Genomic DNA, 27,261 nt, shown 5'->3' with positions numbered 1-27,261 from the left:
GTGAGGAGTAAACCTGCTCATCACATTCCTTCCTGGGGTTCCAGAGGCAGAGGGATGGAGCTGCAGAAATGGGATATTGTGGGATAGCTGGGATATTGTTGGATAGCTGAGGTATTGTGGGATAGCTAGGATATTGTCGGATAGCTGGGATATTATGGGATAGTTAGGATATTGTGGGATAGCTGAGATATTATGGGATATTATTGAATAGCTGGGATATTGTGGGATATTGTTGGATAGCTGAGATATTGTGGGATAGCTGAGGTATTGTAGGATAGCTGGGATATTGTTGGATAGCTGAGATAATATGGGATAGCTGGGATATTATGGGATAGCTGGGATATTGGGATAGCTGGGATATTGTTGGAAAGCTGGGATACTGTGGGATAGCTGGGATATTATGGGATAGTTAGAATATTGTGGGATAGCTGGGATATTGTGGGATAGCTGAGATGTTGTGGGATATTATTGGATAGCTGAGATATTGTAGTATATTATTGAATAGCTGGGAAATTGTGGGATATTATTGAATAGCGGGGATAATATTGAATAGCTGAGATATTGTGGGATAGCTGGGATATTATGGGATAGTTAGGATATTGTGGGATAGCGGAGATATTGTGGCATATTATTGGATAGCTGAGATATTGTGATATATTATTGGATAGCTGGGATATTGTTGGATAGCTGAGATATTGTGATATATTATTGGATAGCTGGGATATTGTTGGATAGCTGAGATATTGTGATATATTTTGGATAGCTGGGATATTGTTGGATAGCTGAGATATTGTGATATATTATTGGATAGCTGGGATATTGTTGGATAGCTGAGATATTGTGATATATTGTTGGATAGCTGGGATATTGTGGGAGCAGGATGCAATGTCTGACAATACACAGCATGCTCCATGCCGCTGACAGCAGCACTTCCATGGAGCGGCGCCGTGTGATTTGGGGTTAATGGAGGGTGGCGGCGGATGGGAGTGTCCATTCTACCGGCATGAATGGAAGAGCGGGGAATAGGGGAAGCCGGTGGGAGCGGTGACAGGGCGCAGTGTGAGGCATGCCATGAGTAGAATGTGTGCCCGGCAGCGGCGGGAATGGAGCGTGTGACAGGAGCTCGCCCTCCTCCTATAGTGAAGTTCCCCCCCCCGCCCCCTGACATCGCCTCCCTCCCCCTTCTCCCTCTACCAACGTGCACTTGTTCCTCCTACTACACTGCCTTCCGTGAGTGCTGCAGCCCCTCCTGCCCGAGCTTCTCCCCCGAGACACGGAGCGCAGCAGGCGAGGCGAGTGCCGGTCACCTAGGGATACCGCCGTGTCAGCGGCCGGCCATTTCTCTCCAGCGGTCCTCTCCCGGTCACACTCTGAAGTGTTATGTGCCGGAGCTCAGCCTGAAGGAGAGCCGAGTACCGGGGAACATGCCTGGCTGGAAGAAAACTATCCCCATCTGCCTGCAAGCAGAGCAGGAGCGAGGTAAGGAGAGCTGACCGGAGGGGGAGGGAGAGCGGCTCCGGGGGCACCGGCAAGTGGCCGCAACTTACGCTAAGGGCTCGGGGGGGAGTGAGGGCAGCCCGGGCTGTGGTGCCTGGAATGGCCAGGTGTGGGCTGGGGTCACCCCTGCACTGGGGCTGTTATTCCACATACAGTGACAGGTGTCACCCCCAGGTGTATTCTCATTGCACTCCATTCAGGTGTGTGTGGTGCTCAGGTGTGCAGGTACAGTGCTGCCCCAGCCCTCCATGTCATGTGACCTCTCCGCAGCTGTGCGCTGACCTCCCCGCAGCTGTGCACTGACCTGCACATCTCCTACCCATTGGAGCTGCCCAATGTGTCTCTGCAAAGTTTTCTTTGTGTGCCCATTGAGGACATGCTATAGACAGGTGTGTGTTAATGCTCTAGTTCATCCCTCACTTCACAAGGCCTCACTTTACACGCCTGCCTGACCCATAAAGTAAATGATTCATGTGAACAGGGACCAGTCAGAATAGATGAGGACTCTTTGCTGTCTTGTTGCATTTCATATGATTTGTCTGGGGTTTGGATCTGGTGTGTGTACATTGTAAGATGGCTCATGACACCCCAAAAACTTGTCACTCGGCCAGCAGGTGCTATGGGATGACCATTACATTGCGCGGCGTCTGTTGTTTTATTGGCAGTTTTTGAAAATACACTTATATTTTGTATCTTTCTTTTACGTTCTGGAAATAGTTAAGGAGCCATGATAAGAGGGTCGTATGTATAGAGTCGGAAAACATTCACCCAGTACAATATGAGATCTATAAAGGGGAACCATGAATGGTATATTGTACAGGAAGCTGCAGTATCCATGTCATTGTGAAGAAGTTCTGTATTTCAGGAGACATCTTTCCTAAGTATTCTAGCAATGATGTTACCCGTGCTGATCCCACTGGTCTGGGTTCATACGAAAGGAAATATTCATAGGACACAACACAAGTATGGCATTTCTAGAAGAGCTTGTTTAACCACTAAAATCCCAAGCTATTTTATTCCACTAAAATCCAGAACACTTCAGTTTTGGAGACGTCTTTAGGCTGCACATTATACCTCTTGGTGTTCTTTTTATAAGCAAATCTGACATTTAATAAAACATTCCCTGTGTGAAACACATGAACCTGGGAGATTCTACCCCAGGGTATGTTTCAGTGAATGTCAGATTCACCACTTATGACCCCCTATGTGTTATATTGTGTCTTTTATGACAAGTAAAGCTTTACCTTGGTAGCACATTTGGATATTTATATTTTATTTCCTTGGTTTTAATGGGAATAAAGAGTAAACAAATTCACATGATAAAACAAAATCTAGTCAACAAAGTCCCCTGATTACAATGATATTCTATTACTAGGTAACGCAGCCATATAGTTCATGCCAAAGGTTCTTTTTTCCCAGATATTTTCATAGTCAATGCTACATTGTAGTACATTCTTTCCGCCACCTTTTTACCTCTGAAGAACCATTACAAAATTTTCAGGTGTGGTGGAACTTCAGTATTCAGTCAATGGAAAAGATGCCATTCACTTTGGTTGTCTCTAGGAATAATGCCCTTCAAACATTATTGGTCAGAATGCCAGCTTTACAGACAGCCTTGGCCCTGCCACGTGACCCTGGAATTATGCAGACATCATCCTATGGGAGGTCAATCGGCCGCACTTCAGGAAACCCCCAGCAATTTCCCTGGGAACCCTGGTTGAGAATAGCTGCTGTAGGGCATGCAGGGGAAAAATTGGTTGTGCAAATTGTAAGCACAACATTAGATGAAGATGAAATGAATTGATGAGGCCACAGATCAGAACAATGGCAGCTTTTTTACCATCAGTCACCAAAACATTGCTCTGGCTGCAATCAGCCATTACCACAGAAATGTATATACATTTCCAGGGAGCGACAAGTCCAGGCTGGGACACCTCTGTACAAGTCCCTGTACTAGAAGAAGGTGCTGTAATGTCACTCATATTGTGACATCACTTCAATGGAAATACAATGTTCTACATGACAGTGTGACTTTCATCAATGGATATTTGGTGAAAGACACACTCGCTGATTTACAATTTGCCATTTAAAGCGGAACTAAACTCTCTTCTCCTTGCTGCATCCCCATTGCTGACATCTTAGCCTGTTCAGGCTATTTGGTCATCTTGACTGACCAGGTCAGAAAAACATTTGTTCTTGCTACAAAAATGTATTAATTACTTGCAGCCAGGATTGTAAATTGGGCTTGGAGAGCTTTCATAGATCAGGGCCATTGACTTTGTACAAGCATGAAGATTAGGAAAGGCAGAGCTCTTAATGTGTTTGCTGATTTTAGTCCATTCACTTAGAAAAGCACTAAAATCAGTGGAAGTGATAATGACAACCCGGGAACTCCAATCCATGGCAGCTTCTAGTAACTGCGTTCTGTGTTACTTTCACCTCCGTTAACCTTATAGTAGTTTTCGTAAAAAAAAATTGTTTATGTGCTTACAGCCATAATTAGCTTAATCTTCTTCTGTCACCTTTTAGTAAATGAAATGGGGGGTGGGGGGTGGAGAGGGGGTTGGAATTTGCAGGTTCACCATGAAGAATTTCTGTGGAGCAGCATGAAGACCTGATGGTCCACTCTATGTGAAAGACCCAGTTCTGTATATGCATTGACCACATGTGGATGGAAGAGCATAGTATGACACTTTCCTATGTTCAATGTCTGTTGGTAGCCATGAAGACCGACACATAACCAGACATAATCGTCCCCTATTTTGTAGGGTCGGTTTTCTCATATTAGCGTATTCCTGCATTGTGCACCAATGAGCTTTTGCATGAATCTCAGTCTTTAGGTATAATTGTGCTGGCTCACTGATTAGACATGCTTGTCCTATTATTTTCCTTTATTTCCATGAATCTGAATCTTCAGTTTGAAATATGGAGATTGATTACCTGAGGTCTGACAGTTAGTGTCCATTTAGCCGCCTGTCCACTCATTGTTTCTCAGTTCCTAAGTGTGCAGTGTGGGAGGGCAGCAACTTTATTACTTCAAGTGCCTGGACAATGACGAAAATAATTAAAGCGGATCGTTACTAAAGAGGATTCAGTATTAAATTGCAGCATTAATCCAAAAAGTGACAGGCTTGGCAAAAATGTGTGTTTAATTAATACGTTGCTGCATGCGTAAGTGTTAGCAGTTTGCTGACAACCTTCCTTTAAAAATGTGTATGTTTTCCGTGCATTTCTGTGGTAATTTGCCCTAATTATTTTCTCTTCATTTGGAAACCAATGTTTCTGTACACCATCTATATAGAGCATCTGCCTGTATCTGGTAAGTGTACATGATATATTATAGCATCAACAAGCTTTGCTAATATTTACTGGTTACTGCTGCATCACAGCCAGATAGCTGATAAAATTCATAGCCTTCATCTATGGTGATACTATTAATTCATCATCTAATGAGAGAAAGTAAAACTGCCATGTTTACTATTCATATACAATATGCAGGGTGCTCTTCTGGTTAGCTCCTAAAAATGTCTGCTTCCAATACTTTCCAGGAACAGTTTTGCAAATAACGAGTTCGAACTTCATTCAGATTTTACTGATTTGCATGCTTATTCTAGGTCTTTCACCAAAAGTAAGTCAAAGGCAGCCAGGAAACTATTTTCAAGAGTTCAGCAGTGGAATAACCATATCCGTGATTAGCCCAAAATTTTTTTCAACCCGGGTGGGAAGAAATTGTAGGCAGGTGGTGGCCCCTGTATTGTGACCCAAGTCATCAGTAACCACCCAAAAATAGCTGAGTGGTTGTTGGAAAGTGCCTGGTGGGCTGGGGAGAATGCTGCATATGTAACAATTTAAAGGACACCGATCATAGAAAAACACATGAACTACCATTACTGTTGCAAATTTTAGATGCTTGCTATCTTTTTGCTTCATTCATTTCATAGTCGGAGACATGTAGATATGTTTGTTATAATATCCTAACTTGCTGCAGGTCATTGTCTGAAAATACTGAAGTCAAGAAATTTGCATCGCAGCTGAGCAAAAGGCTTTTTTTTTAAGTAAAAAATGGCAACCAAAAAATATCTCTCATGACGTGTCTGTGATCCTGGCTTTACTATCTACGGAGTCACTGACCTAGTTGAAATGTACAAGATAAGAGTTCTGATCAACTTGGCTGCAAACTCATTATTACTAGATAATGATGTCAAGTTAAAGAAGAAGCAGTTTGTACCAGCAGTGGCAGCTCCCAAATACTGTCTTTAGCCCAAAGGATTTGCATAATACAGGTGCTAAATTTTTGATACCAGAATTGTTCATAAATTTGAAAATCTAGTTTTATGCTGTGCAATATCACTAAACTTCTGACACAAATGAGAAATAATAATTCTAATGTGGAGGATCCACTGGGCCTCTTTCTTCATGCCCTCCACTTTGTACCCCCTGCAGAACAAATAGGCTTTCTGTACAATGTTCAGTCCTACCATCAGCGGAAATGATCACTAACCATTTGAAAAGCAATGTTTATGTATCTGTATAAAGCTTAAAAAGTTTATCCACTTGCTGGTAGTTACATAAATTGGCTAGAGCTACCCAGGTGATTTAGAATACATTAGTCTTACCTTACCATATGTAGTGATTAATTACTAGTGGAGTTGAGATACTAAAAATCCAGTTCCAGCCTATTCAGGTGACCAACAGCAATAAATGCATGGTAACACAATCAGCACTGCATATAATGGTGAAAAATAAAGGAGAATTTTTATCACATGATGTTATGCGTTAAGTCTTGCTAGGATTGTAAGACCAGGGATAGTCTATGGGGTTTAAAAAAGGTTGCTGATTTTGGAAACAGGATCCTCACCTATTTTATGACCTTGCTTTATGTATTGACCAATATCTCTTTATTTTTCTTATAAACTGCTTGCCACTTTATTATCTATGTGAAAGCAGCCATTTATTATGTAGGCAAATGCTATTAATGGCTAGGAACAGTACTGCTTTTCTAACCTTACACTGAACAAAAACAAAACATTGGCTTTTTACATTCATGTAAATGGCACATAAATACCACAGTCATTGTACCTATAAAAACTGCTCTTTTACTCTGCCACTAATGAAAGTCTCAAACACCTCATCAAAGTTGCTTTTAATAAACTGAAGATTTTCTGTTGCATGTAATTTTTGCACCCATAGGACTGTTTGTCTGTAATAACGCAGGGTGCAGGGGTGGAGAGAAGGTAACAGCACAGCACAGGTCAGAAGTACATAACGCAGGGTTAGGGGTATGCAGATTTTTCCTGAATTGGTTCACGGAGGTCTTCACATTCACATTTAGCCCACATGTCATCCCAGAATTTGTCTGTTTCTCCATGTTATGTTTGATAAGGAAGGCTGCAGTGTTGAGCAGAGAGTTTTGCCACTGTGTGCAGAAATATTTATTTTCTCCTTTTTTGAATAAACTCAATTTTAGGACATTTAGACTGCTGAAGTATCTCAACTAAAAATTTGATGGTACAACTAGCAGAAATCTTTGTAAATTGTTGCAATTTACCTCCAAAATAGATAATATTCTACAGCCTGATGAATATGCAAAGTTAATATTGGCTTACAGAAAAAAAAGATAAAAGTTTTCACTTAAACTCTGGCCCCTTTAATATTATCAAGCAGTAAATATGCCATTTACTCTAAAGCTTGTGTTTTAAAATACAGAGAATAAATACCCACTTGTGAATGTTTGGTTCTAGAACACCTATATATTTAGATTTTAGTATATTTACTTGTACACCTCCTGCATAGATTTCATTAGCAAACATTTAAAATTATTGGCTTTGATTTATTCGAGGAAGAGAGACTGTCCGCAGCAAATGGAAGCTCAATTTGCAAAATGAATGGTAATAAATACCATGACTCTGTTCACTCTGCATTCTGATTTTTTGGTTGGTTTAAATGAACACAGCTATTACTTCCTCACTGTTTCTTTAGTAAATTGCCCCACTGCTGGCACTATTACTTGTTAGTATCTAAATCAGTATCGAAAGGTAGCTAATAGTGTATTATTATATCTGAAGAAGGTAAAATATTTATTTGTTATCCTGTGCATGTCTGTCTAAAGATTAGATCATTTAATTGTCTGTTTGCCACATGCATGTCTTGTACCTGATGTTTTCATGTTAGAATGCTAACTTACATTTTGTAATTACCCTCAATTAAAAGCAATTTACAGCTCTTATAAATCAGAAAAGTGAATTCATTATTTCTTTGAAATCTGATGCTGCTGTTAACATCACCTCTAAATCTATTCTTTTTCTTTTCAAGGGTTAATTGTCACCTAATTAACATTAAATCTGAATATTACTAAATTATTTGAAATGCCATGTGCCATCCTGCTTTTGTTCATTCAATTCTGAAAATTTTGCAGGTGTAAAAATGTCTGAGACTTTCTTGGTAAACATGTGTTTAGAGATTTGATCCCTACTGTTTCTTTGGGAATGCATTTTGGATTTGAAATGCTGATATTAACTATTGTTGATACTGTTTTATTCTTTTAAATCATAACTGACTCAATAAATATCTGTGTCAGCCCACTGTCATATAAAAGTCAAGGCTGCAATTGTAAATAATCTGAATGGAAAGGTTTCATTTCTAAAATTATATTCTTTTCAATTTATTGGCTTTTCGAAGCTCACACTGAGAGATGTGGGAATGGGAATGATTGTTCTGTTTGAATTCTTTGATGGTTATAAGAATTTGGTGCTTTTAGGATTTATAGAAAGGGAATTAAATTGTTTTACTGGAAAAATTTGGGCAGGGGAGCCTTCTCACTTGTCCATCGTGTATTCCTCGGGGTTTCCACTAATTTTTATGGCTGATGTTGCATATCTGTTCTTCTCTCCAGCATTACCCAAACCCTTTCTCATCAGCAAGGCTGTCAGGGTTGTGCCCCCCTGGACTGAAAAGTCAAAGCTTGGTTTTTATTATTATTATTATTATTATACAGTATTTATATAGCGCCATCATATTACACAGCGCTGTACAAAGTCCATAGTCGTGTCACTAACTGTCCCTCAAAGGAGCTCACAATCTAATGTCCCTACCATAGTCATTTGTGATTAATGTAGTCTAAGGTCAATTGTTAGGGAGAAGCCAATTAACCTAACTGCATGTTTTTGGGATGTGGGAGGAAACCCACGCAGACACGGGGAGAACCTGCAAACTCCATGTAGATAATGTCCATGTAGAATCAAAGGTTATTCTTTTGGTACCTAAGAATCTGCAAAAATATACATTGTAATCAACTAATGTTATATGTTAAAATATTCGAGTTTCACAGGTAATAAGTATTAAAAAATTCTCCTCTGCTTTAAGTTTAAAACCCTTGTAAGTAGTTGTGTCACTAGTGTAAAGTCCAGCTTTGTCCAGTCCAGTCCATTTGAATCCAGGTTCTAGTTTTAACTTTTACATTTTGAATTTCTGTAGTTTTACCTTTATTTTATTTTTGGCAATATTGAAAAATAATAACCCGTAAAATCTGAAGCCGAAAAAGGAACCCACTATAGTTTTTGAAACAATGGGCAGAGTGGTGATTTTTTAGTAAAAATCAGGGAACAATACTGCTGGCTGCTAGGAAGCACTCCTCATTGTAATGAATGCACTTTATAGTAAAAAGTAAATGGCGGGTGCAAATCGGTACAGCAATAGTTGTTGCTGATACCAAATCAAATGTTTGCTGATATAAAATTGATTTTGAATTTTGTATGTTAGTAATTTATGTAAATGATGTCGTGTAAACATTGATTGTACAAATCAAATTAGGTTCATTCAGTTTACCTGTACCCAACTTTCCCCCATATTTAGATAAAAAACAAAACAGGAATTAAAGTTTTGCAAAACAAGATCAGATAGTAAGGTTGTAGATGATTATTTTAACCTGGCAGCTGGTTAATTTAAGAATGCAAAGTAATTCTATAGGTCCAGTGCCTTTATTTCTAGATGGTACTTCAGTTTGTCATGACAGCCTTTATATTTACTACGTAAATATTAACTTCAAAGGATCCCCTATCATCAACAAAAAAGTGCTGATAAATGCATAGATCAACTACAAACTTTTTTTTCATTTAATAATTCTCTGCTTCCTTCCATAACGGATTTTTAGAAAATTTGACAACTTTAGGAAAAGTGACTACCCACCATAGCTTCTCCCCTCTTGTACAGCGTTGCCCTCTTCTGGGGATGTCTATTTATTTATAAATATTTAGATGTTTATTTGTTCATGTGCTGCACCAGCTCTTCAGTTCCTTTTTTATCTTCCTACAGAGGAGACTAATCTCTGTGGTTCCTTTCTAAACCTTTCACTGAACCAATATGTAGGCTGCCATTTCTGATCTAGTTTTAAACAATATAGCTTGCCTGGTTGGCATTTTAACCATGACTCCTGCAATAGTGAAAGCTGATTCATAGCTATTAAAACTGTCCTTATGGTATATTTTTTAGTTAGTAATACAACTCTTCAATAAGTGTTATTTTTCATCAAACATCAACACCCAATTTCCCCAGTTTTTTTACCCTTCCTTTCCACTGCAGAAAATGGTAGTTGGAGCTTGAATAGGCATATCAAGTCTTTAACCAGTGCATTTACTATTTTTTTTCCCTTTTTTCACATTTACTATCTTGGAATAGGTAATTGATAACCCAGCATATAAAATGAATCTTATTTTATATGTTTGTTTTATTGAAACAACCTACCGCTAATGACACTTTCATTATACCCCACAAAACTCCCTTTTTGGAGACACCCTGGCCCTGTCATCTAGCCATTGCAATTTGTCCCTCTCAGATCCCTGTGCTTTTTTCCCCCATTTTTCCTACACATAACGCCTCAAGAATTGTCTTTTACTTGCTTCCTAATGTTCTACCCTTTCACAGGATACCAACGTAATCGATGATATTTACTTATGGTTTTGAATGTTTTTGCTGATCAGTGTATACCAAATTAGGGTTCTGTGTCAGTATAGAATGTTGGTCACCTAATACTTTGTATTTGTACATCAATTCATGAGATCCCAATGGGGAAATCAAATGTAATCTTGGCATACTGTTGTTCAATCATAAATATAACTCTGTTATGGGCAATGTTGCAGAATACTTCATATGCAAAATAAATGCTGAAACAGCGCTACCTATACTAATTAGCCTTGTTATTTGGCAGGATCCCACCTCTATTCTATGGTGAAATAGCAATGACTAGTATTAGAGAAGGTAGGGAAACCAAAAATAAGTGTATTGACTGGTTTTAGAACACTTCCACTAATAATTATACAAAATTTTTTACATATTTTTTTTATTATTATATACACAGTCATGTTACTAACCTGTTGTTGGTTAACCTCATTGTTATGAACTGGTATACCAGGATATATATTTATTTTAAAGTGCAAATTCTTCTAGAAGTTAGAGTTCCCATACATTGGAAGATCGGGTCCCTTGACCAACAATATAGGCCATAACAGATGTGATATTTATGGTGCATTCTATCCTTTCATTTTCTGTTTTGTATACATAAGAAGATGGATGTTGGAAGGTAATAAAGAGTTTCTGTTCTGTGCAGCCATACTATAGGTATAGGTTCTATGCCAGACTGCTGTCGTATTGATTGTAAATATGTTTGTACTTTTACAATTAAGTACTAAACCTTACAGAATCACAAGCTTGGTTTTGGTAGCATTATTACAAGTCTGCATTTTGCTTTATTAGGCAGCTGTCCCTAATAAAGTGGCCACAGGGGGTGTATCCTGCCAAGACTGCTTTAATCTGTTTGTATCTTTTATAAATCTATTTTGGCTTAGTGTACTTTGATTAAAAATGACAGTACATAGTCTGTGTAAATGGAAATGTGAACAAGTAGCTCAGTTTTGCTGTTCTGTTGAATTTCCGTTTCTACTCTCATTTCTAATATGTCATTTGGGAATTTTAAAAATAATAGAACGGAAAGTATTATTCTAAGCTGTGCTCTAGGGGCCACCCTGTTTGCCATTGTAAATATAACCTTATGTGCTCACAATGTATTGTTATTGATTGTACTAGGTATATAATGGTGGAAAAAAGTATTTTTAGAAATAAATTGATCAGTTTGATTTCTAATAGTTATTATTCAAAAAAGATATACAGGTAGTCCCGGGTTACGTATGACATAGGGACAGTAGGTTTGTTCTTAAGTTGAATTTGTATGTAAGTCCGAACAGGTACAATATTTTAGTAAATGAAATAATGAAAAGTTGTTTGTTTCAACTTATTAGGCAGTGTAGTGTCAGTTACTGTATAAAATCCTCACTGTGAGCTAATCACAAACAAAGAAAAAAAAACTTTATGGGGATTGTTCCTACTATTTGACTTGATTTTATTACATATAAAAAGATCCTTTGTGATTTTGATGATAGTTTAGACTTGGTCTTTAAGATGTGCTCTCTTTGGCCACACATGAATTGCTACCAGGAACAAGCATGAATTTAAGGAGTTATGGAAAGTCTGAAGTCTTATTCTATATTCTGGCTTCAGGTTTTAGATGACAACCTTTGGAGTGTGCATAATAAAAACAATTCTGCAGTGGCAGCTATGGCAATTCCCTAAATGGCATATAGATGATTAAACTTGTATGTAGTGTAGGAAAGGAATCGTTGGTTATGTCTGCTCCAGAAAATATTAGACTCACACCATTATAGGGATGATTTATATTATTGGTAATGATTTCAAAACTACTGATCTGTCAGAGTGTATCTCTAAGAATGTAAACAAATCTATTTTGGCAATTCACTCGCCATGACATCATTTTTATTTATTATTTTTCTGGAATAGAATGTGCCTGGAGCTTTGGAATGAACTGAAAAGAACTAAACTGTGTTGTCTTGCTCATGAGTCAGCTTTAAGCAATTTACTATCATGCAGACCACTTAACTCTTTTGTATCCACCATCTGTATATGGATGTTCAGCTACGTGTGAAGGAAATGTGGATGGCTCAGAATATCCTATACACTTTTTTGCTGACTTTATACACAATACATCTTATTAAATTATTTGACATAATAAATTGAATAAGGCACTAACTTGCATTGGGTTAGAAGTCCTTATTTAGCTACAAAAAGAGGGAAGCATTGCCTCAGTCTTCAAGCCATGAATGAACTTTGTAGATGAAAGCCTGCAGTGCGGGCTTGAGACGTTTGTATTTAAAAAAAAAAGAACAGCACAGAAACTAGGATTTGCATCTTTATGTCTGTCCTTTATGAGCTTATAAATAGATGCTGATGGTATATTTACACATATATTGACATACATAGAAATTTGTGGGAATCGAGATAAACCAGCTGAGGCAGAAGGCTGCTATGGAGCTAATTGTGCTGCAATGCCACCTTCCAAGAAGTTTGCTCATATATTCATATTTTGGCATATTCCGCCATTTCACATATTTCTAGCATTTCCAGAGCCCCTCTTTTGATTTCTCTTTAAATTGAGGCCAAAAACATGAGATGAGGATCAGTATAATCTGCCAAATTATTGTTTAGGTAAATGAGTCTATATAGTAACTTGTTCAACTTTTTTTTGTGAAAGCAAAAAAATCCAGTTTTGACTGTTGATGGACTAATAATGGTCAACTAAGGATGCCAGTTTCCATATTGAGTGGCGATTGCATCATGAATCTGTTTGATGATTGAGGCCAGCAAAGACAGACCTTGTTAAAGGCACTTGTATAAATAATATCCAATATATTTGTCATTTACTGGTTATCTGCCGTGGACTGAAGCCTGAATGACAACAACAACAACATTTACTGGTCTTAATTATTTGTGCTTATAATTACAATTTTCAGAATTTGATAATTTTGTTTTTAAAATCTTGGAAAATGCAATCTTGACCTATTATCCTATCTTTTAGATTGTTACCTTTACACAGATACAGAGCTCCTTGTTTTACTGAGCGCTGTCCAACCTAAAGATGCGTAAATGGGTATTGATGCCTGTCCCGCTGAATAAGCGTGCCCCTGTGTTTAACAGGAAGGAATTCAGCTGTAGGTATAGACAGCATGACAGTGAGTATAAGTGGTGTACTAATAACCCTACTGATTACAAAATCAGGAGAACTGGATTTTGCTCTCTGTAAACAGCCAGTGCTGATTAGACTTTGAATAACCTGTAGTATTGCATTTAGATCAGTTTCCTTTTTTCACTACCTTGTTAAAGACATAATCTTATCTGGTAAGGCCTATATGTAATATATATTTTTGCCTATATTGAAATCTCCATGTAAAATTTTTGAGAAAAAAGTGTCAGATGAGACATTCTAATTGCAATACAGTACATAGTTCAAGAAAACTTATCATATACAGCATGCCTCTAACATTATCCACAGCAAAAAATAGAATATAAATGAATGCAGTAATAAAATAGAACATAACTTGTGTATTGTTTGCTAAATGTTGATATAATTTGAACTTGTGAAAAGTCTACAGATCTCAATGTATCCTGCTTTTGCTCCTCCTGCATGCCCATCTGGGAAAAAAACGCTCCAGAATGCTTTTAAGCAATTTTCAAGACACCACTGCCTTATTACTTTTTATATGACCCCATGTTGGTTTTGTGTGTGACATGTTGAATTTTTTTAATGGGAAAAATAACTTGGACACAATTAGAGATCACAGTATTTTCAAATACAAGGTAAAAACTAAATTAAAAAAAACACCACACACACCCTTTATTCCAATGGATTTCTCAATGGCACTGGACCTTTCCTAAACGTGGTCCTGCGCTGTCCTAGAAATCTTTTTGATGCAATCTTCGATCTTCTCTCCCTGACTTTTTGTTACGTCAACTGATCTCGTGCAGGTGCGAGATTGTGTGACGTAGCCCTCTTTAAAGGGTGAAAAAAAAAAAAGAGCCGATCTCACTGCGCATGTGAGGTCAGCATCTCTTTCAACTAAGTAGAAAAATGCTAGTCTTTGGGCATGCGCAGAAGGAGCAGCCAAGAGCCTCCCAATGTGCATCACATAAGGTTCCCGGGAGGCTCTGCGTTCCCATTCAGTCTTAAGAGTAAAAAGAAGCAGTGTTGTACTTTTTCAGGGATTAGTCAGTCTTATTGATCTGATTGTTGGTATTTCCTTAGTCTTGAGCAATTATGTTGCGGAAAGTATGTTTAACTTCCTGGGCAGTTCATTTCTCTTCTGATTTATTTGTCTAAAAGTGGTACATGTTGTTTTTCATGAAAATTTATTTTACCGTGTAATATAATAGTATGAGTATAATAAAGTTTGAAACACAAAATCATGTCAAAATATTAAATTAAATAAATTTAAAAAAATATATATTTAATATTAAACTTTGACATGATTTTGTGTTTCAAATTTCAATATACTCATACTATTATATTATACTGTAAAATACATTTTCATGAAAGACAATGTACTGCTTTTACACATAGAAATTTAGTGTATTGCATTCAATACAAAATAATTTGAAATTCCCGCCACGCCCCTAGTGGCGGCTGTATGCGCCAACATCAACGGAACTCGTATGCGCCTCTGAACTCTTGAGGTACAGTTTGAGGAAGAGGACGCGGCCAGAGGATGGTAGGAACCTGGAGGATGCCAATCGGACCAGGTAAGTGTTTGTTTTTTACTTTTTTAATTACCCCGAGTGTGACTCGGGGTTGCCACTTTCATCAGTTTTTTTTTTTTTTTTTTTTTTTTTCGGTTTAATTACCCCGAGTTAACCTCCCCAGCGGGGTAACATGATTTCTGTGAGACACTATGACAATATTTTTGGCAATACAGGTAGTCCCCAAGTTAGGGACATATGAACGACTCCTAGATATGAGCGGGGATTCCCTGCTGGTTTGTGTGTAGGACAGAGGCTGAATGGGGTAGAGGGGGCGGTTTGCATGACTTGCAGAAGAAATCTTTTGCTAAAAACAGCTGAGGTTGTGGGTGATCTTAGGGGGGGTAAGCTCTTTCTGCACCCTCTTGTATTTCTTTACAATGACCAAGACAAACTCTGCAGTTGTTTCTTTTTGCATATCAAAGCACAGCTTGCTCCAGAAGTTACTGAATGTCTAGGCTCCATAAAGTTTTTTTTTTTTTTTTTTTGCTTTCTTTGTGATTAGCTCACAGTAAAGAATTTATACAAACTCTGCAGTTGTTTCTTTTTGCATATCAAAGCACAGCTTGCTCCAGAAGTTACTGAATGTCTAGGCTCCATAAAGTTTTTTTTATTTTTTTTTTGCTTTCTTTGTGATTAGCTCACAGTAAAGAATTTATACAGTAACTGACACCACACTGCCTAATAATATGCTGAGACAAACATCTGTCCTAATTGCATTTATTAAAGTAATGTACCTGTCCCGACTTACATACAAATTCAAAGTAAGAGCAAACCTACAGTCCCTATATCGTTTGTAACCAGGGGACTACCTGTATACCCAATATTTAGTGTGAACTACAAGTAAAATAATTAGCAATAAAACTGCACCTACACAGTTTACTCAAAACCGTATATATTCTATGTAAAGTAGAATAATTGGTAAAAGCAATAACACATTTTTAGCTATATACCCACAACTTTTGCCATAACACCAGCTGTGGCTGCTGCCCTTGACATTCAATCTTGCCCAATATGGAAGCTTTCAAAACATCAGCTTGCAGACTTTTACATTTTGTTTCTGTCTTCTAGTTTAGTGGTAGGAAATGTTTTATAATATTGGACACAGTAGATGAAAACATTTTAATAGAATTCCTCAAGCCATTAACTAACTTGCAAACTTTCAGAGATCCCTTGGTCAATAGCATTCAGATTTTTAAACTGAAGCAGATGAATTAAGTTTGCTGCTTATTGGAATATTGATTATATGACAGATTTTTTTCCAGCGTGATCCATTTGAAAATGTTACTGAGCAAAACTACAGCATAATTTTCTTTTTGCTGATATCTATAAACAGCACTCTTGTAGGGTAGAATGATGTAGCATTTTTATACCCACAAACTGTTGGTAAATAGGAAAAACAACTTTAACCACCCGACCGTTAAACCCGCCAAACCCGACCTTGGTTCGGGTTTATCGATTTTGCAAAAATCGATAAACCCGAACTTTTCTCACTATTTAAATCCCCTCACTTACCTGGTCCCCGCTGCGATGATCCTTTCTGTTCCAGCATATGTAATATACACTAAATTCAAAGATACTGTTGGTGGTAAAAGCTGGGATTGCGGAGGGATTTGTGTTCATGCTGATTCCTTAAGGCCATGGTACAGTAATTACCATGTGCTGTGCCATTTGCCAAAGCTATTACATTATGTTTTCAGGTCAGTAATTCTCTAGCAGGTGCTGTAAGTGCTTGTACACTATACTGGAAAGTGCTGTGAAAAAGTAGCATAAAAGAAGGAAATATCTGTCCTCAAAGCTTGTAAATGCCCAATAATGTATTGCATTTGAATCTATTACAAAGCAGCAGGTTCACTTTCTCTTCTCTTGTAATATTTGCAGTAGTTATATTCAGGGGTCTTTTTTTTTTTCTTATAAAAAAAAGTGAATCTGACTTTTCCTAAATCAATAACTGCCATTTGAGACACATGGACCTGGAAGATTCTCCATCAGGGAATGGATGAGAAGGGTCATCCAGACCTACAACTCACAATGCTTTTCTTTCTTTGCTTTCTGTAGCTGGCCAAAACAAGAATAAATTAAAATAAAGTAAGTTTAGCAGGGAGTACAAGTAGAACAAGTGAATCCGATGTCTTCCTTTTCAATCTAAAACAGAAGTCCGACTTTTAGGTGCACGCTATCAGTCCAGGTCATTATTGCAGAAAGAGACAGGCATTGTTCACTCTGCAGTAATCCCTCCTACTTGCCTGATTGCTCCAGGTTTCTGGCAAAAATCTGAGGTGGTGTTGGAGTTTTGGTTTGCCAAGATACCCAGCATTCCTGACTTCCTCGACACCACTATGAATTGCATCATCATTTTTATGCTTTGTTTAGTTTTATGGTATTTTATTCTGTCAGTACGTCTGAGTTTACTTTTTCCCTAAATCAATAAAAAAAAAGTCTTATGTGTTAAGGTGGTATTCAAGCCAAAGGTTATTGTAGTCTATGCTACTACTGGGGTGATACCTGTGTAGTTTAAAAGGATCTTTGCCTTGTCTCCCCTCTTGGAAGTTTGTTTTTCATATATTTCATTGTGAAATCCCTTTAGAAAGCCCGCCTTTGTTTGTTCTCCAAGGCAAAATAGAAAGTGGAAAAATACTTCAGCTCTAATTAATTTGTTGTAAGGGGCTGGTGTAGAGGTACCAGGTTAGCTTGTTTATAGCACAGATAGCCTTGATGAAACCAGACTCAGGCCTGTCAGTTCTTCTGCCCTGCAGTCAACTATTGCTTTTAGGAGTTTCTGTGCTATACTCTTGTCTACTACTGCCTTCCCAATGTGTTGTCTGGCTTAATTTGTTTAATTCTAATAACTGAAAAACTCACATTTGTACTAATAAAGTCAGTGGAGCTGTTTAGACCGAAGTAGTAGAATCTGCCAAAACTCAGCTTTGCGTCTTCACCTGGCAAATCACTCTTAGGGGCTCTATTTATAAACCAGGGAATCTGACATTTACTGATACATTCACTGGTGGAGAATTGTTCGGGTCCATTTGCTTTAATGACTAATGGTTTCTTTACCGGGGAATGTTTCAGTGAAAGTCGGACACGCTGCTTTATAAATCTGACAGATATGACTTTTAGATACCCTTTAACATAACTAATTTCTTTAGTTGTGTGTTACATACATCAATACTTTTGTTCTGTGTTCAGTTTGATGTATTTTACACTTTTTTTAAACAATCATTTTAGCTGTAAATTGACAATTTGCTGTTCCTGTCGATTGTCTGCGATGTGGCCAAAACGCTTCATTTGCCTAATGCGTTTTGATGCTGACAGGAAATAAATGTAGATTTAATATCTTTTTAATGATATTTTTTGCTTGTTTTAGATGATTTTCAGCTGTGCCATTTTAAGTACACTGCCTACAGGTCTAACCTAAATTTACAAATTAAACTACAGATAAATGTGTGCATGATTGAAACAAATAAGAATTCTGTGCTTCAGCTTATATATAAGCAGCTATTTTTTTCTAATTGGACCCATTCACAATTTAGCCTTTATACATGTTCCTATTGTGATATGTTTCAAAAAAATGTTAATAAATTTTTTCCCTTCACAACTACATTGCCATGTTATTGTACATAATGTTCCCTGTACAGTATCAGTATAAATACATTGAATAAAGCGTATATATAAAATTCTAGTATGTCTAACCAGCAAGTTACTCAATGGAAAATTTGGATATTTTCTTGCATACCAGTAATACAACATAAAGTGATAGTAGGATAATCAAGGAGCTTCCTAGCCAGTAGAACTTTGTGGTCTCGACTGTCTCTGAATTCAGTACTAAATACTGAAAGTCAAACTTAAGTTTCTCAGGAATTTAAAACAAGTATGTAGATCAGGAGTTCTAAGAAAGTACTAAACCTATTGAACCCTAAAAAACTAAACCTCATAGGCATGACAACTAGAAAATTACTGTATTGAGGAGAGGTCAGCATTCTCTTTCTGGAAACAATATTGTTTTTGTTAATGGTAGAATGCTTTAGCGTAATTTTAAAATAAAGGTTTATGAATTTTAATAGGTTGCAACCATAGTCAATGCAATCCCACATGTATGGGCTTTGATTAAAGATACAAGAGTTTTTATAACTGTAATATTGAACCTTTATTCCAATAATATCAAATTGAAATCAGAATGGGAAGGGAGTTGGGAGAAGGCGAGTTGCTGCTCCTTGTATACATGTCTAACACCTTGGTACCCACTTTGTACCTTTGCAATCAAAGGTGTATTACTGTCACGGTCCCTTCCGTGACTGAAGTTAGAAGATCTGTGAGACAAGCTGCACATGAAGTTATCTGACTGTCTCTTTGTTTTTACTTGTTTCTGTGTTGTTGTTTGTAATACAAGGAGTGTGGTCATCAGCTGCAGCTGATGGTCATTACTGCTCCTCCATTTAGTCTGGCCTCACACTTCATGCTATGCGGTTGATATTCACTTCTGGGATGTGAAGAGCTCGTGTGTTGTCCTCTCCAGAGTTCCTGCTTCTCTATTTGCTATTAGGATAAGTTGAACTACTTTTGGTGTTTTGTTGTTCTTTGGTTGTTACTATGCCTCAGGGAGACACTGGTCCTTTCATCAGGGAAGGAACCAGTAGTCTCAAGCCCAGTCACTACTCCTAGGGCTATTTTTTTTTTTTTTTTTTTTTTTTTTTTAAGGCAGAACTTCCATCCATCATTTTGCTGATTGGCAATGGTTCATGTATGTTTATAAAATATTGTTTAAATATAAACATGATTTTTATCGTAAGTGGACGTTCAGTAATAATTACATGTATAATGTGTATATTGTGAAAGTTAGATAAATAATGATGCCGTAATACAAAATCTCTATGTAGATTTTAGGGCTGTTGTCAGTGGTGTACACAGAGACATACATGCAGAAAATAGTTGCACAACACAAGTATATTACAATACAAATATCAAATAAACAATATTACAGAACACAAACAATACTCATGGCTTCCATCATTGCGTTTATGGTTCTCTTGGCCTACTCCCTTCCTTACACTTCTGTCTAAATACTTGGTTAGGGCTCTTTTTGCATGACTTACTGCATCATTGTGGTGTAGCATGGAGGCGATCAGCTTGTGGCATTGCTGAGGTATTCTGAAAGCACAGCATGCTTTGATAGCAGCGTTCAGTTCTTCTGCAATTATGGGTCTGGTGTCTCTCATCTTCCTCTTGAAAATACTCTATAGATTCCCTATGGGGTTTAGATCAGGAGTTTGCTTGCCAGTCAAGCATAGTGATAAAATAATCATCAAATGGGGTATTGATACATATTGCAGTGTGGGCAGGTGCCAAGTCCTGCTGGAAAATGAAATCTGCAGCTCCATAAAACTTGTCTGCAGAGAGAAGCATGATGTACCCTTAAATGTCCTGGCAGACGGCTGCGTTGACTTTGGACTTGATAAGATATAGTGGACTGATAGCAGCAGATGACATTGCTCCCCAAATTGTCCCTGAATATGGAATCTTCACACTGGAGCTCAAGCAACTTGGATTTTGTGCCTGTCCACTCTCTCCCCAGGCTCTGGGACTTTTTGAATTCCAAATCAAATGCAAATATTACTTTCACTAAGATCACTAAGCAACAGTCCAGTCAAGTTCATTTTATAGCTGAGGTTAGACACTTCTGACATTGTCTCTGGTTCCGGAGTGGCTTGACACAAGGAATGTGACAGTTGTAGCCCATGTCCGGGATACATCTGTTTGTGGTGGCTATTGAAGCACTGACTCGAGCACCACTCCACTCCTCAATCCTCTCAAGGCTGTAGTTATCCCTGTTGCTTGTGCACCTTTTTATGCCACATTTTTTCTTAAGCAATGGAATTTTCTTGCTTACCCTCCTTGTGGAGGGTGTCAATGACTGTCTACTGTCAAGTCAGCAGTCTTCCCTATGATTGTGTGACCTACTGAATCAGACTGAGAGACCAATTAAAGGCTTAGGACACATTTGGGGGTGTTTTGGGTCAATTAACTGAGAAGTATGAGACACCATGGGTCTACCATTTGAGCTTTTTCGCAATATTATTTTTCTGAAATAATGAATTTTGGGTTTTCATTACCTGTAGGCCATAATTGGCAAAATAAAAGGAAAAAAACACTTGAAATATACCACTCTGTGTAATGATTATATATATATTATATGAGTTTCACTTTTTTTGAAAAGAATTTGTCACACAGAAAGATTCAATAAAGTCTCAAACTATGGAGACATTATAAAGAAACAAACATGCCAAGAAAACAACTGCTTTAAGATAAATCCAGACTAAGCTGTGTAAAGAAAAAAACAAATAAACGTCACATGGCAGGATCCAGGTGCGTCTATAGCCCACATGAATATTTCCTATTGTCATGTGGACTTGAGCAGCCAAAGCAGTGTTAACACCAGAAAGTTTCTTAACCCCGATGGGGGGCAACTGTTACAGGGTTGTCAAAAGTAGGCAGGACAACACAACACAATACTAATTTAGTCTTCCTAGTTTGTGCCATGGGTGTCCAGTAACCCCTTTAATTGTGTCAGCTTTGCAATTTCCTATTACACTTTGTTTCAACTTTCCAATGTCCACCCTTAGTACTTCTTATTTTTTAATTGTCTGTGTATTGTGCTCTAACCACAATAGTTTCCAAAATGAATATGACAATAGTGAGTGGTTCCGAACAGCTTACTGCTGTTTAAATGCATAAAACGCATATAAACGCAATAGGAACGCTCCAAGAAGAGGCAGACCAGACAGGATCACCTCGTGGCCTCTGCTAGGCTCCATTCCAGGATGGCCTCCCCAAGTGCCACTAATGCTGCCGCAGCTTCCTCATGGGCGGGGCGGGATGATGTTTCTCTCCCCACCTGAAATGGGCTGCGACCTGGGTGATTGCTATTCAGATCGCTCATCACACTAGTCAATGACTTTGGACTCTCCTTCTCCTGATCCTGAGGTAACACGGTTTTCCTCCTCATTCACCTTAGGAAGCTTCCAATCTTTTTTGCACAATGCATTGAAATCTCCGTTCAAAAAGGCTGTACGCTCACTGTTATGCAAGCGGGTGAGGACCCACTGTGCCACTGACTGGGTATACTCCAGAGGGGCGTGACTAAGCCGCTACCAGGTCTTCGCTAGAGCCTCTGATGGTGAGGATAGGCTTGGGCTGCGGGGTAGCTGCCAGGTGGCACTTCAGAGCAATCCCCAGGCCAGTGGCAGCTGACCACAGGAGTCAGAAAACCCGGTGCAAGCACCAAGGGGCTTGCGTGGCCAAGAAGTCCAGAAATCAGGATCCAAGATCAGGTCAGGCGGCAATCAGGCAAAGTCCAAAAACGTAATCCAAGGTCAGGGAGCAAGCAGGCAAAGTCCAAAAAACGTAATCCGAGGTCAGGGTCAGGCAGCAAACAGGCAGAGTCCAAAAACGTAAGCCAAGGTCAGGGAGCAAGCAGGCAAAGTCCAAAAAACGTAATCCGAGGTCAGGGTCAGGCAGCAAACAGGCAGAGTCCAAAAACGTAAGCAAAGTCCGGTACACAGCAAAGCAAAACCGAGAAAACACCTTAGCAGAGTTACACAGGGTAAACCAGAGATTGCTCAGGCAACTTCCTGTAGTAGGAGGTGCCTTTAAATACCTGCAGGAAACCAGCCATAGGCTGTAGAAAACAGAGGGCGTGTGTGTGTGTGTTACCTCATAGATTAGGAGAGACACACCCACGCCAGCTCAAACACCAGAGCAAGTCTCAGCATGAAGGAAACACAGGCATGGAACATAGGTAGTGGGTTACCTGAAAGATAGGACCCGGCGTCCGTGCCTGCGATTAGGAGCAGCGGCGCCGGCACGACCTGCAGTGCTAACACTCACCTTACTAAAAACAATGAAAGAAGTGCATTATGGCAATGCGCAATTAGAGGGCCGCCTGACAGATGTTACCACTGTCTTGGAAAGGCACGAGGAAGACAGACTCCCTTAAGCTTGAAATTCAAACGCTGCACTATAAATTGAAAGGGGCTAGTAAATCTAACTTGCGTAAAAGGGGTCTCTCTGTGCATATTGTTGATCTTTTGTCTACTATTTTGGCCCTCCTTCAGAAATTAGCTCCTGATTTACCTGTTGAGATTCTAGAAATGGATCGAGTGCACAGGGCTTTTACAAACATCCAACCGAAAGGCCCAACCCGTGATAATATTAAGTTCCATTTTTACCGCACAAAGGAGCACATACTTTACTCTTCTAGAGCCATTTCAAGGACACTCATATCATGTCTTTGCGGATCTGGCGCCCGTGACCATACAGAAGAGGAGGGCGATGAAGCCTTTTTTCCCAATTCTCCAGCAAGTGCAACACCATTGGGAATTTCCATTCCTGATGTCTTTTTGGTACCAAGGAGCCAGCTATACAGTCACCACCCCTGAGGACTGTTCTTCTTTCCAGCAGCCTATGGTCTCCAGATCTCACTTGAAGCCCCAGTCTACCTGTGGGAGGATCACCGAGTTCCAATACCTGAATCTTACTGATTCGCATGATGTCTCCAGCTTTACTTATCCTCTTTTGCTTAGTTTTTGCCTTTTTAACAAAGCGTGCGTGCTTTGGGACCTAAAATCTTTTTTTATAACCGTTGTTTTTGTCTTTACACTTTAGCGGAAGAGTTTCCTTCTTTTTTTTTTTTTTGGGGTGGTAGTCACTGCGTGCCCCCATCTGACGCAGTTGGTTGGGTGTGGCTCACCCTTCTTTCCCACGATGGTAGTGGGTGGTTGTTTTTGCGTATTATTGTCAGTTAAAGATTTTTGTGTCTTCTGGTTCTGTTTACTTTTGTTTTTTCTCTGCCCCTTTTTTTAAATTTCTGCTATACTTACATTCTTTTTATCCTGTTCCATGTTCTCCCTATCCCAGAACCGCATTGACCAGGTTTTTAATATTTTGGTGGCTTGTGGACACATCAGTTATGCAAATCCTCCTGTATCAGTTGTAATGTTGATTACCTTTATTGAGTCTGAATGTACAGGGCCTTAATTCCCCCCACAAGCGGACTAAGGCCTTCCGTCATTTCCGCTCTAAACACATAGATATAGTCTGTCTCCAGTAGACTCATTTTTCAACTGCCTCCTGCCCTAAATATTTTAGTAGCTCATACCCTCAAGTTTTTGTGGGGAATGGCCCCTCGAAGACCAAGGGAGTGCTGACTTGCTTTAGGAAGTCTCTCCCTTTTACATGCGATGTGAATGTGGCTGACCCAGAGGGTAAATACCTTATGTTAGTACGCCTAATTGGTGATTTTTTCAGTCACCATTGTGAATTATTATGCCCCTAGTACAAAACAGATCCAGTTTTTTACCAATTACTTACCTTAGTTAAACAGCATCAGAAGGGCACTGAATATGTCCAATTCAATTGTTCACCTGTCTCTTGACAGGTACCAACCCAATAAGGTATTGTTGGATCACTCTTTAGACTCTGGTTCTACCCCATTTGCAAATTTTTTAAAGGAGAAATAATTTGCTTGACTGCTGGAGGGAACTACATTCCCGCAAATGGGAATGTACGTTTTATTCTCGGCCCCACAATACCTGCTCAAGGATTGACCATGTTCTCATTTCTTCAGATTTTCTCTTCTCATCCATATCTTGCAATATCCATCCTATCCCTTGGTCTGATGCGGTCTTCTTATCAGTGTCTTCCTTATATGATCGGCCAAGGGATTTCAGATGGGTTCTTTATGAGTCCTTACCGAGTGATCCTGATATGACCCTGGAAATTGTCAATGCACTAAAAGATTTTTTATGCCTAAATGATACCGGTACTGTCTCTGTGGATACGTTATGGAATGCACATAAAGCAGTTATACAGGGCTGCTTTATACAATTGGCTTAGCTACCTGACGCAAGAGGAAAAGCCAGTCCCAGATAGCTGCTTCGGAGCATACAGTTCAGAGCTTAACAGCTCAAGTTAAGTTGGTCCCTACACGATCTCTGAGATGGGAATTGGAAAAAGCTAGGCAGGAATTGGACGTTTGCTTTTCAGACCAGGTTGATAAGCAGATCAGATGGGCACGCAACAAATATTATCTTAAGGGATACAAGCCAGACTCCATGTTAGCCAGGAGACTCTAATGTGAGTTTAGGGATTTAAAGCCTTACCGTTTGAACATAGCCAATTTTGGCCCATCCAGTCACCCTGTTAAAATATTGTCTGAATTTCATTCCCGTTTGCATAAGCTTTATGCTGCAAAAGACACTAATACCCCTGAAGATATACGTACTGCCCTATCTAACCTTAATCTACTTCAAATACCCGATTCTTTACACCTTTTTTACACCATTCTTTATCCCTTGAAGCACCTATTACGTCATTAGAAGTGCAAAGGGCTATAAAAAATGCCTAAACCTCATAGGAGACCAGGCCCTGACAGCTCACCTCTTTATATTACAAAATGTTCTCTGATCTGCTTACACCATGTTTGGTTGCATTATTAAACCAACTGCAATGGGAGGTCTTTTGCCCTGATACTCTATGGGCAAACATTTGTATGCTACCTAAACCCCGCTTGGATCATATTCACTGGTCAAATATAGACCTATTTACTGTTAAACCTCGATGTGAAATTACTGGCTAAAATTTTGGCAACTCGTCTTAACACTGGTATAGGTAGTTTGATTGGCAGGGAGCAGGTTGGGTTCATCCCCCAAAGACATGCCGGTGATGATATCCGCAGCCTGATCCACTTGATCCACTTGACGAAATCCAGACTTACTCCAGCTATGTTATTATCTCTTGATATCTGCAAAGCTTATACAGTTTCTTGGTCTTACCTTTTTACTTTGCTTCAAGCATGGGGTTTTGATCCTAATTTTTTGAGTTGGATTCAGGCACTGTATACTGACCCTAGAGCTGCAGTGCAATATGCAGCGTTTTGTTCTGTATATTTTCCTATTGCTAGAGGGAAACGTGGGGGTGTCCGTTGTCACTGTTAAATTTCTCATCTTTATCAGGCCTTACAGTAAACCATTCTAAGTATAGTGCTCTTAATATTTCCTATGGAAACACTGACTCCTCTCCAGAAGCCTTTTCCGTACAAATGGGAGCCGTATAAATTTTCGTATCTGGGTATATACTTGACATCATCCTACGATACCATGTTTGCCGTCAATTATACATCTATGTTGGGTTCTATTAAAGCGTCTCTATAAACGTGAAATAGATACCAAATCTCTTGGCTGGGTAGAATAGTGGCTTTGAAAATGACAGCCCTTCCAAGACTTCTATATCTATTCTGGGTCCTCCCAGTAGCAATCCCATTACAAGTTATTCATTCCCTTCAACGCGCTTTCTTGGATTTTGTGTAGCAGGGGTCTAGGCCCAGTGTGTCCAAAAGAGTTCTGTATTTGCCTAAGGAGGCCTGGCAATGCCAAATATCCTGTACTGTTATAGGGGGCTCAATTGGCCCCCCTTGTCTGCTTACCATGCTATGACAAACAAATCGCTTTGGGTTGATTTGGAGGCTTCTCAGTTATCTCCTATATCATTGGACACTTTGCTTTGGATTCCTTTCAAAAATGCGTAGGCAAGTGCCTAGTCCTTGTACACAACATTCTTTAAAGGTGTGGAATGATGTTGCCACACACCCCGTTTGCAGCTATAGTAGGTAACACGGTTTTTCTTCCGGGATATGAGACACCTTCTCGTTTTCATGAGTGGGTAACTAAAGATATTTGTAGAGCTAAAGATTTTATGGTTGCTAGTGGAGTGCGCTCATTTTGAAATTTTTAGGTCTAAATACAAAATTCCTTCATCGTGTACTTGGTTACGCCGTTTGTCCAGTCCCTACTTAAACATGCCACTAATACTCTCTCACTTTATGCCCTTTGAAGGAAAATGTTACAAAGACCCTCTGGGTAAGGGTGTTATTTCACTCATTTATTGTTCTTTGCTTTCAGCAGAAGTGAAAGTTAAACCGCTTTATTACCCTAACCCTAACCAATCCCATAGTTCTCCCCAGCCCATTATTGGGGGGGCCGGCCACCCACCTTCCGTGATTATTCTGCCCAGCACATTTTCAGCAGCTCTGAACGGTCACCGGAGAGGCTGCTCTGCTCGCTCCGTTCACCGCTG

At 39.1% G+C, this 27,261-nt stretch overlaps 1 protein-coding gene across 1 annotated transcript in view; it reads left to right on the top strand.

Annotated features, from left to right (window-relative positions):
- Window positions 1-1,214: 1,214 nt before the first annotated feature.
- Window positions 1,215-27,261, top strand: part of GRIP1 (glutamate receptor interacting protein 1) — a 240,039-nt gene continuing 213,992 nt past the window's right edge. The window contains exon 1 of the mRNA XM_072401315.1: window positions 1,215-1,479. Coding sequence (XP_072257416.1) covers window positions 1,425-1,479 — 55 coding nt within the window. The 5' untranslated portion in view covers window positions 1,215-1,424. The remainder of the gene's footprint in view (window positions 1,480-27,261) is intronic.

This window comes from Pyxicephalus adspersus, chromosome 2 (genome assembly GCF_032062135.1).
Source record: "Pyxicephalus adspersus chromosome 2, UCB_Pads_2.0, whole genome shotgun sequence".
NCBI lineage: Eukaryota > Metazoa > Chordata > Amphibia > Anura > Pyxicephalidae > Pyxicephalus > Pyxicephalus adspersus.
Note: the sequence above shows the minus strand (reverse complement) of the source record. Positions and strands in the feature narration are given on the sequence as shown.